The 18725-nt window shown below is 42.2% G+C and overlaps 1 protein-coding gene across 3 annotated transcripts in view; it reads right to left on the bottom strand.

The window, feature by feature from the left end:
* Positions 1–10828, bottom strand: part of GIPC2 (GIPC PDZ domain containing family member 2) — a 430222-nt gene extending 419394 nt beyond the window's left edge. For 2 of the 3 annotated variants that reach the window (XM_040470735.1, XM_040470734.1), the window contains exon 1: positions 10470–10828. In XM_040470735.1, coding sequence (XP_040326669.1) covers positions 10470–10709 — 240 coding nt within the window. In that variant the 5' untranslated portion in view covers positions 10710–10828. Of the gene's footprint in view, positions 1–10285; positions 10403–10469 lie in introns of those variants that run through there. The other variant, XM_040470736.1, reaches the window with a different exon arrangement.
* Positions 10829–18725: the final 7897 nt, after the last annotated feature.

Raw genomic sequence — 18725 nt, 5'->3', positions numbered from 1 at the left:
TCCAAAGTTATCCGACAACGGAAGACACTTTCTATAATAGTATTTCAAGAGATTAGTCTTCCTTGGAACACATTTTAAGGAAATTCTAGCTTAACCAGAAACTAAGTTTCTAATCTTCGAATTGAACTGGAGGAAGGGGCTAAATATTTTCACCTTTATGTTCCCAACATCAAATACAATACTGGACTCATAGTGAGCACTCAGATAAATGGACTCCTTCAGCAAAAATTGGTTAAAAGTAATCAGGCACAGGTTTATTTGGTGGGTAAATAAGTTAAAAAGTTGGATTACAATAAGTCTCACCCAACTCTAGAATTATAAAACATTTAATACCTGGCATTGACCTAGATGTTTACATAAATTATTTCATTTATACTTAAGTCTTTTATGGTAGCTCCTAGCAACACTATTTTACAGGTGAACAGAAACCAAGCAGCCACTAACTTGCCCAAAGTCTCAAAGAAGTGGCACTCCCAAACACTGAGCTATATGGTCATTCAATGCTTCTAGACAGGGGCAGGGAGGGGGCAGGGGCAGAGTTTAAGGATAGGCACAGAGGAGTTAACCATGACAACCTCACAGAGGGTTATCCAGAAAAAAGTACATACATGCTTATGCTAGCAAAGCTTAAGAAAAAGGTCCCTTTTTCTTAAAATGCAAGAAATATGAATGATTAAAAAAAAAAAAAAACACTTTATAAAAGCTCAGAATAGGACAACAAATGCCCAGTCTGGCTGGTGTTGGTCACTGACTCAAGAAGTATCCACCTAAGGGGTGCCCAAGTGGCTCAGTCGGTTAAGTGACCAACTCATGGTTTCAGCTCAGGTCATGATCTCACTTGTTCAGGAGTTCGAGCCCCATGTTGGGCTCTGCATCTGGCAGCATGAAGCTTGCTTGGGAGCTTAAGTCAGACTCTTAACCCACTGAGCCACCCAGGAGCCTCTATATTTAAAAATTCTTAAATGGGATTTAAAAAATATTGACACCCAGGTGGCTCAGTCGGTTGAGCGTCCGGCTTCAGCTCGGGTCAGGACCTCACGGCTCAGTGAGTTTGAGCACCACATCGCGCTCTGTGCCGACGGCTCAGAGCCTGGAGCCTGCTTCGGATTCTGTGTCTCCCTCTCTATCTGCCCCTAACTCACTCGTATTCTCTCTCTCAAAAGTAAATAAACATTTAAAAAATGCTTTTTTAAATATTGGCAAGTGTTGATAATTGTTGAAGCTGGACACCTGGGAGGTATTATACTATTTTCTTCCACATGTATTTAAATATTCCATAATAAAAAGTTAAAAATGAAAAAAAATTACTGCATACCAACTGCTAGTCCCTGCCTAGAGCAGTTCTCAAATTTATGGCAAAGACAGGCAGTAAATCAACAGTTATTCAGTTTGTAAGATTTATGGAAGCTAAGAAAAGAGGCAAGGAACCTTGAGGTAGGCATGGGGATGGGGGTGGAGGGGGAGCTCTGGGGGTGGACTTCTAAGTAAAAGTGCTTTAATTAATTAAACAAGGAAGCTTTTAGACTGAGGTTGTTCTAATACCTCGGCAGCCTATGTAAGCAAACCAAAAATCTACACCTGCAAATGCCTCAAGAATACAAAACCTAGAGACAACCAATCACAAACCACCAACCAGGCTTTCCTAAACAATGCAAAAGAATTGTGCTTTGCTTCCACATCTCTTCTGTAAAAACCCTGCCCCTCACTCCCTACACTCCTAGGAGTGTAGAACACTCCTAATCACTTCTGTTTTGGCACTGCTCAATTCCAGTCGATTTTGCTCAAGTAAACTCTTAGGATTTTTAATATGCTTCAATTCATCTATTAACACAGTTAATAGAGAAAGACAAGGGGAAAGATTCCCAGGGAAAGGGAAGAACAATGCATAAAAGTCATAGGGAACTGAAAATATTCTCACATTTTGGACAGGCCATGGAAGAGATCTACCATTCCCTTAATTAAGGAAGTCTTCAAAATACCTATCATGCCCACAATGCTCTCCACTGGGACTCCTTAACCACTGTTCACCTGCCTTTGTACACATGCCCTACAGGCTGGACCAGAGAGAGCCCCTGATCCACAGGTTCATGGGTCCTGTCCCACCTGTTCTGTACCCAGACTTGCCAACACAGAGACTCACTCTCAGGGAAGTCGATTTGAGACAGAATGGGGCACAGAAAGTAGACAGGTAACAAAACAAGACAGATGAGGCAATAAGAACCTTAAAGGCACAGAAATCAAAAGGCTGAAAGGCATTAACCAGTCAAGACAAGAAAGCGGGGGTGGAGGGAGAAAGAGATTGATTGATTGAAATGGAAGGTCAAGGACAGACTTGTTCTTGGTTCTCCAAGTCTAAAGCTACTGCTTTCACCTGGACAGCATGAATGATTGTACAGTTGTCCATGGAAACTGAATGTCCAGCTGCAGAGGCTATCCTGAGCTTCTTTACCTCCCTATACATCCTCATATAAACAAACCCACACATACAAGTTGCCTAAGATAATCCAAGTGTCTCCATCTCCTGCTATCTGCAAGAGCCTTTCATGTCTACTCAGGATGGTTGGAGTGGTGGGAAGGAGTGAGGGAAGGCAAACGGACCAGCCGTTAGCCTCTGAAGTGGCAGGGGAGGAGTGTGATTGGCCACTGCCCAGGGATTCAGACTTTAGGATTAGCCACATGCCAACCTCAGGGGATTTCCAGCACAGAAATCAACAGTTTTATTCATTTCTAACCGTCCTGACAGCAATGAGGTCTATAAGGCAGCTGAGTAGATTCTCCCATTTCTCAAAGTCTTTTGAGTTTTTTGTAAAAATAAATACATGAAGCTGATGTTCATGAGGGATAGTAAGCATATATATTGATTGTAATATATTTAGAACTTATCAGACGGTACTATGCAATTCCAGAAAATACCATCATATTCAACTTACAAAATATGTATAAGGAAAACATAGCAAATGAATGGTAAATTGGGTTTCTACTTTATAAAACACAAGTCAAAGATCATTCCTCTGCTGAAAAACATTTGAGTTCTTTTCACTGCTCACATAAAATCCATACAGCTTCAAGGTTGTTTGTAGTCTCATCATCTACATCTTCAGCTCCTACTGTATCTACCATTTACTTATCAGACTTTCATGGAGCAGCTAAACTATCTAGCTACCCTAGGGACAATATTTAAAAAAAAAAAAAGTCCCAGCCCCTCCTCCCACCTCCCCCCACTGCTGCCCTGGAAGACAGGAGTAACTAAATTCAATTCAGTGTGTCAACGTAATGTTAAAATCATGCAATAGTGGGTATTATACCTAATCTAGACGGACAAATTCACAAGGAAGGCTTCTTGGAGGAGGTCACAGTTGAGATCGGAGAGGTGAATGTGAGTGATCAGAAATGAGAACAGCACAAGAAAAAGCATAGAGAAATGAACAGTTAAGTATTCTGGAATAGAGGGGATGGTTAGAAGAGATTGGAGCAGTAAGCACAGGACAAGACTTAAGAGGGGAGGCCGGAATGGAGACATTGTTTAGCTGGTGGGGTATTTGTGTTCTCCCTCCAAAATTCAAATGGTGACTCCCCAAAGGGGATGGCATTAGTAGTAGGGCCTTTGGAAGTTACTTAAGCCTTGAGGGTAGACCTTATGATTAGGATTAGTGCCTTATCCGAAGTTCCAGAGAGACTACCAGCTCCTCCCACCATGGGAGGACACAGTAAGGAGGTGCCAGCAATGAACTAAAAAAGGGACCCTCACCATAAGGTGCTCATGCACCAGCTTTTAGAACTGTGAGCAAGAGATTTACGTTGTTTAAAAGCTACACGGTGAGGGGCGCCTGGGTGGCGCAGTCGGTTAAGCGTCTGACTTCAGCCAGGTCACGATCTCGCGGTCCGTGAGTTTGAGCCCCGCGTCAGGCTCTGGGCTGATGGCTCAGAGCCTGGAGCCTGTTTCCGATTCTGTGTCTCCCTCTGTCTCTGACACTCCCTCGTTCATGCTCTGTCTCTCTGTCCCAAAAATAAATAAACGTTGAAAAAAAAAAAATTAAAAGCTACACGGTGATATGGTTATAGCAGCCAGCAAGGAATAAGGCAGGAAGTAACTGGGAACGCTGAAGGTTTCTAATAGGTATGATCAGACCATCAAAATATTAAAATAGAAGATGGGCAGGATCAGGAAAATTATTTTCAGGGTGGCTCTTTAGCCTCAGCATTGTAATAATCTAGCAGTAACAAATGTCAATACCCTCCAACCAAAGACCACCAGCATTTTTCACCTCTAGTTTATTGTTCTTGGCATCAAGGGACACAGCATGCCTTGAGGCACCATGGAGGAGTCTGAGTAAGAAGATGCTAGAAAGGATCTGGACTCCTGTGAGGTGATTTGCGAGCAGCTCCAAGGAAACAGGAGTCTGCTCTAGATAGGGTGCCATCAACAAGTAGGGCGATTCTAGGACTATTTTAGTAAACCGATCACTAAGGTGGGAGAAGTTATCAAAGCTAAAGCTAGGATTATTAAAGGAGCAGCAATCATTTAGATCAGTCACCTGGTCTGGGGGGGCAGTAGGATACCTGGTGATTTTTGTGGTTTGAAAAATGTTCATGTCTTGTTTTCTGTCCAGGTATGATGACAGAGTAGTCTTATGATTAGAGAGCAGTCTTTTAAGTAGTGTTTGTTTTTAAGTAATCTCTACATGCAACGTAGGGCTTGAACTTACAACCCCCGAGATCAAGTCACATGCTCTACCAACTAAGCCAATCAACCAGGTGCCCCCAGAGTGGTCTTATTTTTTACTTGACCTATAAGTCACAGAATGGTCTTATCCAATTTTGATGTTCTAGGAAATCATTTATGCCCGACAGGAGAACACCAAGGCCTACCTGTGAGAGTCAGGCCAGCTCCCAGACAGCAGGGACTGCTTTTCTCACTCTTACACTCCTATTTAGATCTGTTGGACTGGCTTCAGAGTCCTCATAGCTCAATGGTAAAATTCACACTGAATTCCTAGTTCCTTCATTTTGTGTTGTGGTTCCTAGGAGGGACTGTAAGTCAGTCAGTGAACCCCATTTTGCTTTCGTCTTCCTGGATTTCCCATTCATGAAACAGAAAGACATGGTTCCATGTTGGGATGAGCACTGGGTGTTGTATGGAAACCAGTTTGACAATAAATTTCATATTAAAATAAAAAAGACATGGTTCCACTTGCCAGTTATCTGCATTGCTGGGAAATTATAAAGTCTGCAGTGCAGTTCATGTTCTCCAGATGTGCCACATAAATACAGAATATTGACTTTCACAAGAGCTCAGTGCTGATGCCAGCAAGTTGAAAAAAAGCAGTTTCTGGGAAACTTCACAAGGCAGCTTCACTAACTCAGCTAGGAAGCAATTCTGCTTGTAAACAAAGTCTTCAACTTCATAATTTCTGGAATTTTTAGAGATGCAAGAATTAGATAAAAATAAATCTTAGCTTCCCAGTTTCCATACGTTGCCCTCTTACTCCCCTCCTCCTTCAAGATATGAGGGATGCTCCTCACTCCTACCTCCATCAAAAGCTATTCTTTCTTGGGGCGTTGGGTGGCTCAGTCAGTTAAGTGTCCAACTTCGGCCCAGGTCAGGATCTCACGGTTTGTCGGCTTGAGCCCCTCATCAGGCTCTCCGCTGACAGTTCAGAGCCTGGAGCCTGCTTCAGATTCTGAGTCTCCCACTCTCTGCCCCTCCTCCACTTGTATTCATTCTCTCTCTCTCTCTCTCTCTCTCTCTCTCTCTCTGTCTCACACACACAAAATCAGTAAACTAGTCTTTCTTCACACTGCAATATGAAAAAATTAACATCTATAGAAGATAGCAGTATTATAACTAGTACTAAAGCTTCATACTAAAGCTATAGGATTTTAAGTACAGTGAGGATTCATTATTCAATGAATATTTGAGCTCTGTTTTGGATACAACTATAGGCCCTTTGGGGCTAGGTCTGTAAATAGACAAAATCCTTGCCTTTGTGGAGCTTATATTCTACATAGGAGAGGAAAAAGACAAGTAAGTTCAATATACATAGGATGTTAGTATCAGGGAAAATTAAGGAAGGAAAGGAACAGGGATGCTGTCATTTTAAATGGGATGATCAGTACCAGGCTCACTGATAAGGTGACATTTGAGCAGACTAAGAGGAACGACATTCTGCAAAAAGAGGTTCTGGTAAAGACAACAGCCCTAAGGCTCCAGAATTCAAGGAACAGCTAGGAAGCCAGATTGGCTGGAGCAGAAGGAACAATGATATTAGAGAGGTATCAGGGCCCGTAGCCCATAAGGTTTCGGCTTTTGCTATAAGTGAGATGGGGAGCTATCAGAGTTTTGAACAGATAGAAGTGATACAGAATGTGCCTCACGGGAGGCAACTTTTGAGATTTACTATAGAAATGGGGTAACAGATGAGATGGGACAGGTGAAAAGGTAAGGTTTGCTTTGTTGAGAGGAATAACAGAATTGCAGGTTGCATAAAAAAATAGCTTGAAATTAAAATCACAATTCTTGAAACTAAAATCTGATCTTCCCAAGAATACTGCTTTACTGGCTTGCTTTACATAATTGAGAAGTTAGATTTGCTTGACCCATTCATTCAATGATTTAGTAACATATATGTACAAATATAACCAAATCAAAGGAAATTATTTCTGAGATTTGTAAGGAAACTAAGGTTTCGGTTTCTGGAAATGTAAGGTATCTAACTACAAAACTGATTTCTCTAAATGCTTGTTCAGATTACCTTTCTCCAATCTTTCCACATAATAGAGAATTAAGAAAACAGGTCATGGAATAAACTATTGTCAAACAATCACAGTGGTCAAATATTCAAAATGCCCCTTCAACAAATTTTATGACTAAAGCTCAGGAGTTTAATGATCAACTCTTTTATATAACCTGAATATTTTAAAAGATGGTATTAAACCTTTTGTAAAAGTATCTCTGCATTTACAGAAGTGAACTGCTCTTTTAGGCAAGACTTACTTTTCTCTTTTTATTGAATTGCTCATTTAGTTGTTTAGAAAAAATATCAGCTGAAAGGGATTTCTGCATAATTGGCCATCTGTTTCAAGGTAATGATCACAGACTGCAGCCTACAAGTGATTCATAGCTTAGATTCATAATTTCCTTAGCTTCCTCCTTCAGAGACCTTGAAATAGGTGAAATCCAAATTAGTTTCACAACAGCATTTTTTTTTGAGACAGTATTTTTGTGGGTAAGTCTGAGGCTTTAAAATAAGTTCTTCTGGGGGCACCTGGGTGGCGCAGTCGGTTGAGCGTCCGACTTCAGCCAGGTCACGATCTCGCGGTCCGTGAGTTCGAGCCCCGCGTCGGGCTCTGGGCTGACAGCTCAGAGCCTGGAGCCGGTTTCGGATTCTGTGTCTCCCTCTCTCTCTGCCCCTCCCCCGTTCATGCTCTGTCTCTCTCTGTCCCAAAAATAAATAAATGTTGAAAAAAAAATTAAAAAAAAAAATAAAATAAGTTCTTCTGGGTTTGCATTTGGAATTTGAATGCAGTTACCAAGATCCTCATAGCTGCCATGTAATGGACTTGGAACCAGGAAACCTGCATTCAAATCCTGGTTCTGCCCAATACCAGCTCAGTGACTCTGGGCAAGCTACTTAACCTCTCAAAGCCTCATTTAACTTAACTATGAAAAGAACCCTTAAGCCATTGCTATGGTGAGCATGGAATGACCACACTGTAGACTTGCATGCCTAGCACAGCCATGGGCATGTTATGAACTCCCAGTAAATCTGCCACACCTGAAATCAGGTCAGGCCTAGTCCTTCCTTTTCCCCCTCCTTAAAGAAGGTTCAACTTTTTATACAGTGCTATTTATAACCTTGTAGCCACCTCTCTAGGAAAAAGGCAGGACTTCAGAGTTAACAATCGTTGAAAAAAAAGGGGGTAATTTTTTGTTTTGTTCCCCCTGACCACTCGAAAGTTTATACTATGATTTCCCCCTTGAGGGCAGGGGGAAAGGAGATGGGAAATGGGAGCTCACCATAGTGCATTTTAATAAATTACTTGTTTCAAAATGAACTATGGAGATATTTAGGATATACTATACTATGATGACCAGTATTTTATTCTGGATATACTTAACTATTCTTAATCCAAATGGAAAACTCACATTAATGTTGGCTGTATACATAAAGTAACATATTTGGAATTAGAAAAATAAATCAACTTTGATATAGCAGGTTTAGATTATCTTGGAATTTTATCTAATTCAGTGCATTTGAAACTGAAAACACTGAAAATGACTGCGAAGCTGTCAGACACCCTGGAAAACTTGGGAAGCAATACAGCAATAGAGGTTCGTGGAATTTGGAGTCAGGAGACATACACATACACCTGGGTGTAAACCCAGGCTCCACTACTTCGTGTAATTTTGAAAAGTTTGAGAACCTAAACACCTGTTTCTTCTCTGAAGCAGTGATGATAGTAATATTTTTCAGGAATTAAGTGGATTAAATAAAGTCGTGCATCTTGAGCTCTCAATATTGATAACGAAGACTATTAATGCAAAGCAACTAAATCTAGAGTTCCTGGATACAGGAGAGACATTTAAAGTTGTCAGTTAAATATGCTAACAAGGTTACTTAGCTTAGAAACCAGAAGATCCAAGTTTAAGTAACATCCCAGGTTTTTTTTCTTGTTAGTTATGTGACCTTGCAAAGACCCAATCACTTTGTACTTAGCTCCTCACCTGGTAGGTATTAGTAATATTAGTTACAATTTGTTAAGCACAGACCATGTACCATGCAGTCTGGTAAGTTTATTATATAGGAACTCCATCTTTTTAAGGTTATTTTTGAGAGAGAGAACGTGTGCATGAATAGGGAGAGGCAAAGAGAGAGGGAGACAGGAGACGGAGAATCCCAAGCAGGCTCCATGATGCCAGTGCAGAGCCCAATACGGAACTCGATCTCATGACCCCAGGATCATTACCTGAGCCAAAATCAAGAGTCCAATGCTTAACCAGTGGAGCCACTCAGATGTCCCCAAACCCCAGTCTTTACAACGCTTCAAGGTAGATGTTACCTGATTTTTAAGATTTTACTTTTATCTCCACACCCAGTATGGGATTTGAACTCCTAATCCAGAGATCAAGAGTCGCCTGCTCAACCAACTGAGCCAGCCAGACATTCCTGTTCTCATCTGTTTTATACATGGCTGAAAGGGAGGGAAATTAAACTTGTTCGAAGCCACACAGCCAGTAAGTAGTAGAACCTGGACTCACATCCAGGCTTATGGGTCTCCAAATCCTGTCCTTGGCTACCCAATGAAACTACCTGTGCCACCTGCCTCTCCTAAAGGACTTTGTTCTTGTGAAAGAGCTTTCTGAAATTGAAATATCCTTAAAATAGTGTTACTATTCTAAATCAATATAAATAATTCACAAAATGGGTTTGTGATTTGCCCCTCGGCTCCTGGGAAACCTGAAAGAACAAAAGGTTACACTTCAAGCGCTCTTTCATCTCCCCTTGGAAGTTTGCCGTGACCTCAATTTTACTTGAACAAGTCCGATAAACAACATTAAACAACAGAAATCCAAATGCACCTCTGTGCCATTCAAAGGCAGCTCTCTATCCTCCCTGGAGTCCAGGGCAACATCTCGTGCTCTTCCTGGAAATGCGGACAAAATATTTTTTTGCGCTGACTTACATTTGCACTTCGCGGGAGGAAGCATAAAGTAGCCCCATAAACAGCCACATAAACTAGTGCTTTCTGAATCGCGCCCACGGCCAACTCCAGCTCCAGGCACGCAGGTAGCCATTCTAATTAAAGCAAGTTGCAGCCCCTTTTCAAAAATATGGTGCAAAATTTTGAGCTGATTTTCCCTCTGAAAGTTGTGTTAACTAGTCCCAAGTAGTTAGCTATAATACTCTCTAGTTATCCACCCTTGGTACAACAAATTCCTTGGGGACGCCACCAAAGGGATTCTGGTGTTTGGTGCTGACATCTGTGGGGCTAAGGGGACCTCGGTTCGCTATCACCTGGAAGGTACTTATCTCTCCACTCCTCAATCTGGGAGATCCTCAGCGTGACCCTCTCCCGACTGCATAGGAAGGAGAGTAAAGTCCAGATGCAGTCGAGGGTGTCAACTTGCCCAGCCGGAACTCCACTCTGGGGAGGCGCTCACGCCCCGAACGGCTAACTCTGGGACAAGTAAAGCATATTCACTTACCTGAGGAAGAAAGGTCGCCCCCGGTTTCCCAAAAGCCAGGGGCCTGAGGAATGTGACCTTCTCGGGGCTGGGACTTACCTTTCCCCTCCCGCGAGGCCCGCTCAGTGCCCCACCAGCGCTGCAGGTGGACTCCATGCCGGGCCCAACACCCCGGCGCCCCGCCAGCCGGGGCCAATTTAAGCCGGTGCGGCACCTGGGAGACGCGGGGGGCGCGCGGGAGCGCGCGCGCGCGCCAAGCTGAGCCGGAGCACCTGGTCCTTACCTCCGACGCCGAAATCTCGAACACTGCAGCAATCTTGGCGTAGAGCTCCTGGATGCTGGAGAAATTCTCCACTCGGCCCGTGGCGCTGCCGTGCGCCAGCTGCGTGTGGAAAACCAGCTTGTGTGTCGGAACCGGGGGGTCCGGGAGGCTGCCGCCGCTCGCGCCCGCCTGCTCGCCCTTCACCAGCCGAGCGGTCTCCTTGGACTTGGTTTTCATCTTTCTCCGCAGCCCCAGGGGCATCTTGCCTAGCCAAGGGCGGGAGCCCACCTGTACTGCCAACCGCCGCCTCCCCGGCTGGATGCCGCGGACTTTGAGCTCAGGCCACGGGGCTCCGCGCAGGTAAAAGTCGCCGCTGGGCCAATGGCAGAGGTGCTTCCGCCTGGCCGCGCCGGGTCAGCGGCCCCCTCCTTCCTCGCGAGGAGAGGCACCTGGGCCGCAGCGGCCACCTGCCCTCCCATCGCGGGGATCTGGAGACAGGAAAAGTTGGGCCCATTCCCGATTCTCATCTACCGGCTTCTCTCCCCGCCTTTTAAAAAATGCCAAGATTTCCGTAAAAGCCTTGGGATGCTGAAGCTACAGAACACATCTTAGAATGCAAACACGCTGGCCTTTCTGGTAGGACCTCACACAGGACTGGGCCATTGGGGATAGGGAATTAGGTAGAAGTCAGCTTTCATCGGCCTTCTCTGAGCCTCACACCCTGCGGGGCCGAGTTGGAAGGGAAAGTTTTGAGATTGGTGCCGCATTAAATTCATAGTCAAACTCTCTCAGCCGGGCCTCGGCGCCTCTCAGTAACCCTTTTTATCCCCCACCCCCATCCCCACCCCCACCCCCTCCGGCAGTTTTCTCTCCCAAAGGTTCAGCGCTCTTCCCAAATCATGTGCTCCACTCCCGCTTCTGGGTCTGTGCAGAGCACCCTGCCTCTTACTCTGCAGAGAAAAACTGGAGCTATTCTGTGCAGTGTGTGAGCCACCTCAATTCCCCACCCCTCTGTGTAACTTCACGCACCTCTGGTCTCCAGACTCCGAAGAAATCTCTTTTTATTTGACCCTTGCACTTCTCTCTTCTAACATCTCTATTTTTTTTTTTTTCAACTCTAGTATAATTAAGGTTCAGTGTTGTTAGTTTCCGGTGTACAATATAGTGATTCAAGGATTCTTAAGATCTCTGTTGTTAAGCTACCTGTTGGCTCTTGTCCTTTCCCTCCCCATCTGGTGCCACTCACTGGTGGTCAGAAGCCCAAATCTTTTACACTGTTTTCAAGTCCCACCTTTGTACTTGCCTCTAGCTACATCTTCACAACAAAGCAAAAACAATCTTGACTTCTAGGCTGCTCTTCCTCACTTCCCCCTCTGCTCTTAGACGTGCTGTGATCAGACTTTGGCCCCACACTCCACTGAAATTGCTTGTACTATGATCAGCTTCTTTTTAAATTTTTTTTAAACTTTTTTTTTCAACGTTTATTTATTTTTAGGACAGAGAGAGACAGAGCATGAACGGGGGAGGGTCAGAGAGAGAGGGAGACACAGAATCGGAAACAGGCTCCAGGCTCTGAGCCATCAGCCCAGAGCCTGACGCGGGGCTCGAACTCACAGACCGCGAGATCGTGACCTGGCTGAAGTCGGACGCCCAACCGACTGCGCCACCCAGGCGCCCCTGATCAGCTTCTTAATCATCAGGTATGATTAACTCTTTTCAGTCTTTATCTTACTTGACCTTTTAGAGCATCTGACAGCCTCAACCATTCCAGTCTTAAAACATGCTTCTGTTTTAACTTACCTCTATCCCTTTTTCTAACTGTTACTTTCCAGGAACTGTTTTCTTAAAGGCTATTATTTTTCCTTAGCCATCTTCTCTTACTCTGCATGCTCTCCCTAATGACTACACCTATTCCCTTGGTTTCAGTAGATGTTATTGACTTCCAAATTTATATCTGCAGCTCATACTACCGCAAGGGGAGAGTACTGCAGAAAACTCAAAGTGAGATTGTACAAACTAATCCTTTTCACTCAAAGCATCTTTTTTTTAAACTCTTGATTTCAGAAAATAGGATAATGTACTTAGTAACCCAAACCAGACATCTTTGAGTCATTACACCAAACTTTTTCTGGTTCCCTCCCTCCTCACATCAATTCAGTCCTGAAAAATCCATGTTTCCCAAATTAAGGTTAGCAGAGCAGATGTCCTAGAATAGGGAGAGGATCTATTCTTTAGGATAATTTTAATATTTTTGTTTTCATGTTCTATGACTTAAAATTAGTGTACACATATTCCAGTTCATGTGGACTTTAAAACTTAATATAAAAATATTCCGGTTCATACTCTCTGAAAATGGAATACTACTTCAGGATCCCAGGGCTTGAATTTGCCTTTGTGTTTATGATTGCTATTGCACCAAATACTATTACTTTGTATGGTGCTAAGAAAAGAGTAGAGAAAACCTAATGTGTAAATGATGCATTCCCATCAAGTGAAAGCCAGATAGCTTCACAATATATTGTGTGAATAAAAAGCTCACTAAAGTTTAGGGGCGCCTGGGTGGCGCAGTCGGTTAAGCGTCCGACTTCAGCCAGGTCACGATCTCGTGGTCCGTGAGTTCGAGCCCCGTGTCGGGCTCTGGGCTGATGGCTCAGAGCCTGGAGCCTGTTTCCGATTCTGTGTCTCCCTCTCTCTCTGCCCCTCCCCCGTTCATGCTCTGTCTCTCTCTGTCCCAAAAATAAATTAAAAAACATTGAAAAAATTTAAAAAAAAAAAAGCTCACTAAAGTTTGATTAAAGTAGGAAGAGACAAAGGGGAGCCCTCTTACACTGTTGGTGGGAATGCCAACTGGTGCAGCCACTCTGGAAAACAGTATGGAGTTTTCTCAAAAAGTTAAAAATAGAACTACGCTATGACCCAGCAATTGCACTACTAGGTATTTATCCAAAAATACTGATTGGAAGGGGCAGTGTTTGTAGCATTGTCAACAATAGTCAAATTATGGAAAGAGCTCATATGCCCATCAACTGATGAGTGGACAAAGAACATGTAGTGTGTTGGAATGTTACTCAGCTGTCAAAAAGAATGAAATCTTGACATTGCAATGATGTGGATAGAGCTAGAGTATATTATGCTAAGCAAAATAAGTCAGCAAGAAAAAGACAAATACCATATGATTTCACTCATGTGGAATTTAAGAAACAAAATAGATGAACATAGGGGAAGAGGGGAAAAAAGGAAGCAAGCCTTTATAAAAAAAACTCTTTAACTATAGAGAACTGAGGGTTGTGGAGGGGAGGTGGGTATTTAGAAAGACACTTGTGATGAGCACTGACCATTATATGTAAGTGATGAATCACTAAACTCTACTCCCAAAACCAATATTATACTATATGTTAACTAGAACTTAAAATTTTGAAAAAAAATCTGATATTTATGAATGTTTTAAACATAATCATTTTTAAATTATACTTATCTATTCTATAATTTTTAAGACTTCAAACATAATTCACCTACTTTGAATTAATGAGAACACAAATATATTCATAAATTATATTACTGATTTTTAGTTTTAAAAGAGAATAAAAGGATGAGAATTGAGTCTTCCTAGGGTATATGGCAGGTACATTCTCAATATCTAAGAAGTGTGAGGGAACACAGGATGTGAAAATAAAAACTTCAAAGAATAAACTGTGTCAAATAAAATATGAAGCAGAGCAAAAGTATTGGCATAGGATGGGAAGGGTGGATTCTACAGCCCTTCAATTCCCTTTAATTTCCAAATCCTGTCCTTCTTTGCCTAGAAACTGAACGTGTTCCTTGAGGCATACATTAACTTCAACTTCCTGTACAATCTCACTTAGGGAACCAGTTGTATCAGCCATAGTCACAGAAGGAAACAGATGGTACACTCAAATTAAGAATATTTGGTTATGGTTTAACAAAGGGACTGGGCAGGTGGTAGTCAAGATATACTCCTAACACAGAGTATAGTATGTACCCCAGGGCTATTTCTATCCCAAAGTCCAAAGTGGTAAGGAATTAAAAATTTCTATAGGCAAAAACACCTTAAGAGGACCTGTTGACATTTGTTTGGAGGAAGCCTCTAGGCAGAGGCAATCTAGAAGAAAAGCAGCTGGGAAAATGGATAGCCTGACCCAATATTCTTAGACCTGAGCAAAAGGAGCCCCTGCTCCAGCCCTCCTCCAGCTGCACAAAACCCTACAAGGTATGGAGTCCACAGAGTCAAGGGGCAGTGGCCACCCAGGACCCATGCTGTCCCTTCTAGACCATGCCTTTAATAATACCCAGGATCCCAGATTTCCCTCCCAAGTGTCCCCAAGTCTCCTTCCAGAAACCTGTATAGGCTTTCCTAGGGTCCAGGCAGCCAGCACTGCCAGAGCACACAACCCTATCTCTGGGGGTAGTCAAGGAGCAGCTCTTTGTCAAGAAAAGTTGGGGCAGGGCAAGTGGGTGTGGGAATATACAAAGCTGGGTAAGAATATAGTATATAATGGGGTAGGCTGCAGGCAGCCTTGTTTCTTCCCATGTTCCAACTCTGTAGTGTGGAACTCTGATGAATTGAGGAACTCTAAATTTGAACTTCACCTTTCAGATCATTATGAAAATCTATTAGTTAAAATAGGAGGATAGAACATATATTATTTGACAATCTGTTTTTAAAGCAATTAGTTTTAGTTAGTTTTCAGTAATTAAAATATGGTATCTGGAGCCCCTGGGTGGCCCAGTTGGTTAAGCATCAGACTCTTGATCTCAGGTCATGGTCTTAGGGTCCTGAGTTAAAGCCACTTAAAAGAAAAGAAAAAAAAAAAAAAAAAAAAGATATGGTATCTGGGCCTCCATTTGTACTCTGGCCTCAGACCCCACAAATGTGCCTACCCTGACCTCATTCTCCTTCCTGCCTCAAATCAACATTGAACTAAACCAGATGCCAGAGGAAAGAAAGTCTCTATTGATATGGCCCAGGCTACCGATACCACCAGGAAAAACTGAAAAAGATTAAGGTTGATCTAGAGAGGCTGGCCCACCAGCCCACCTAATCCCTATTTTTCCTGAATTCCTAAAATACAATCTATTGTACTATAAGTAGTGCTTTACAAGAGAGTTTTGAATTTGCATATATGGTAAGTTGTCTACCTAACCCCACAGTGCCTTGATAGTAGAAACCATGTTCCATATTCCTCTTTAATATCCTCTCCAGATTCTCACATGGTATTATGTATATAATAGATATCAGTAAATATGATTGAAAAAATTGAACTCTCTTAATACCTAAAATAAATGAATTCACTTCAATTAACCAAAAGTATAAAGTCTGCACTTTACATCTAGGCTTACAGTTCAACCCAGGTTATTGATCTACAGTATTTTCACTCAGTAGCATTTAGTGTTTCTAACAGCTTAAAAGTATCAACTATAAAATCAAATATGAATGAGTCATAAAAAATAATATTAAATTAATATAACCTTGTATGTCTGCCAAAAGCAATAATATCAACTGGTTTATAAGAAAACATGTAGTCATCAAGTGAATCATAAGATAAATTTACTAATTTGTTTTTCCCAGCAAATATAGCCTCTAATTGCAACGTGTAATATCAGGCATTTTGAAGAAATAACTGCCCCCCCCAACCATTCTAGTTATGTATGTAAGCAAATACTTGAGAGAAAATAAACATAGGATTTGTTAAGCCATATGCAGTTTTCCCTGGAACTAAAGATAGCATGTTTTATAGTTGCATGGCAACAATGAACAGCTGAAGGTGACAAGCGGATAAGGAAATGACTCTCATTTACCTGAAATTCAAGTAAGTTTTGTTAGGAATAATTGGAAATAGAGAACTAGAAAGTGGGGAGAGGAAAAAAGTTAAGTGATATAGTGGGAAGAATAAAGTTAGTAATCAATAAAGTGTTCACTGAGCACCTACTATGTGTCTGCTCAGTATTTTTTTTTTAAGGTAAGTCGGTCATATATATTTTTCTTTTTTTTTTAAGCTTATTTATTTATTCTGAGAGAGCATGCTTGTGTGGGGGCGGGGAGGGGCAGAGAGAGAATCCCAAGCAGGCTCCGTGCTAACAGCATGGGTTTGAAACCATGAACCGTGAGATCATGACCTGGGCTAAAATCAAGAGTCAGACGCACAACCGACTGAGCCGCTCAGGCACCCAAGTCATATATTTTTCTAGCGATCGTTTGTTAGCTGTTTCTCATACGTTAACTTGGAACTCACAAACTGGCTAAATAAGTTAAAATGAATTAAAACCTTAGGTAAACACCATATCCTGAGACCCACAGGATAAGTCTGAGTTCAAAGATATACATATTTCTGTCAGAGTCACAGCAAAACAGCAAGAAGGAAAGTGGTGCTCTAAGAGAATTTATGAAAGATAACTGCTTCAGGGATTCAGAGGGAGTTAATACTCTTAAACGGGCTTCAAGGATATTGGTGGGACTGGGGCACCTGGATGACAGTTAAGCGTCTGACTTCGACTCAGGTCAAAGGCCAAGTTCGAGCCCGCATTGGGCTCTCTGCTGACAGCACAGAGCTTGCTTCAGATCCTCTGCCCACCCCCCTGCCCCTCCCCTATTCCCTCTCTTTCTCCCTCTTCCCACCTCAAAATTTTTTTTTTAACTTTTTTTTAATGTTTATTTTATTTTTGAGAGAGGGAGGGAGAGAGATTGACAGAGCGTGAACAGCGGAAGGGCAGAGAGAGGGGGAGACACGGAATCAGAAGCAAGTTCCAGGCTCTGAGCCATCAGCACATAGCCCGACGTGGGGCTCGAACCTATGAACCGGGAGATCATGACCTGAGCCGAAGTCGGACGCTCAACTGACTGAGCCACCCAGGCGCCCCTTCCCACCTCAAAATTAAAAAACATTAAAAAAAAAATAGTTCAACAGGGGCACCTGGGCGGCTCAGTCAGTTAAGCGTCCAACTTCGGCTCAGGTCATGATCTCACAGTTTGTGGGTTTGAGCCCCACGTTGTGCTCTGTGCTGACAGCTCAGAGCCTGGAGCCTGCTTCTGATTCTGTGTCTCTCTCTTTACCCCCACCCCACTTGTGTTCTCTTTCTCAAAAATAAAAAATAAACATTAAAAATAAATTTTTAATAAAAAATAGTTTAAAGAATGTCAGTAGGACTAACCACACTGGGTACTTAGTGCTTAGTGTGCATATGAATTATGAGCAAAGGAGAGATTTATCTGAAATGCAGATGCCCTGGCCCCAGGTCCCGTCCCAAGATATTCTGATCCATCTGGGATGCACTCCAGCAATGCACATTTTCTCATAACCACCCCCAGGTAATTCTGATACAGGTAATCTGCAGAGCATACTATATGAGTAGGTGACAATAGACATTCACCTTGGAGGAGTTGGGCAGTGAAAAAGAGGGTAGAGAAGGGTAAGGCCATTCTGTGTGGGTACTCAACTACAAATTCTTTCAGTAGGGTTGTGTTTCCTATACATTACCAAAAAATTATTTGTTTGAATGGAGGTCTTTGTTTATTGAATTTTACTATTTTTCTGGAAGATTTCCCTACACAGATAAAGTGATGAGCAGACATGTTTGAGCACTCAGTAGCTCAGTATTTTATATATATTGTCTCATCCAGGAATACTTGGAAGAAGCCCTCTGGTATGGAGTCCAAATTACTCTGCATCACCAAGGTTATGGTAAATAAAACAGTAAAAAAGCAAGAACAGATGTGACCGGTAAGCTAATTTAACCTAAGTTCTATAATAACGTACATATGTTACAGCTGCATTGACCTTAGAGAGCGGCCACTTTCCAAGGTCATATACTTTACTCATTTAAGACCTGTATACAAAACTGAAAATAGTAGTAGTAATTAGTTGACAGACAAGCCTTTGATGACTCTTTCAGAGTTGGGCAAATAATTTCCTTTCTCCAGAACCATACATAGGAGATAGAGTAAAACAAATATTTTCAATAAGAGTAATTACCTAAACAATCTTTTGAAGATAATTATAGTAGTTTTAAGGTCAAGAGATAGTAAAGACAAAAAGATATTTCTCTAAGAAAAAAATAGCTCACATAAGAGTAGAAATTCTACAGTAATTATGTTACATACCAAAACATGAGCTCTACTATCCATTTGCTGGTGGAAAATGTGAAAGATTGTCTGCACCTGAGAGTCAAGTGATGAGATAATTGTCTCCAACTGGTCCATTTTAAATTTATACATGGAAGTGATAGTTTCTCAAACATGGTCAAGTATTTTTCATTTTGTTC

The sequence above is a fragment of the Herpailurus yagouaroundi genome, unplaced genomic scaffold, assembly GCF_014898765.1.
Source record: "Herpailurus yagouaroundi ecotype Mexico unplaced genomic scaffold, PumYag 77, whole genome shotgun sequence".
Lineage (NCBI taxonomy): Eukaryota > Metazoa > Chordata > Mammalia > Carnivora > Felidae > Herpailurus > Herpailurus yagouaroundi.
This window is presented reverse-complemented; position numbering and strand designations above follow the sequence as displayed.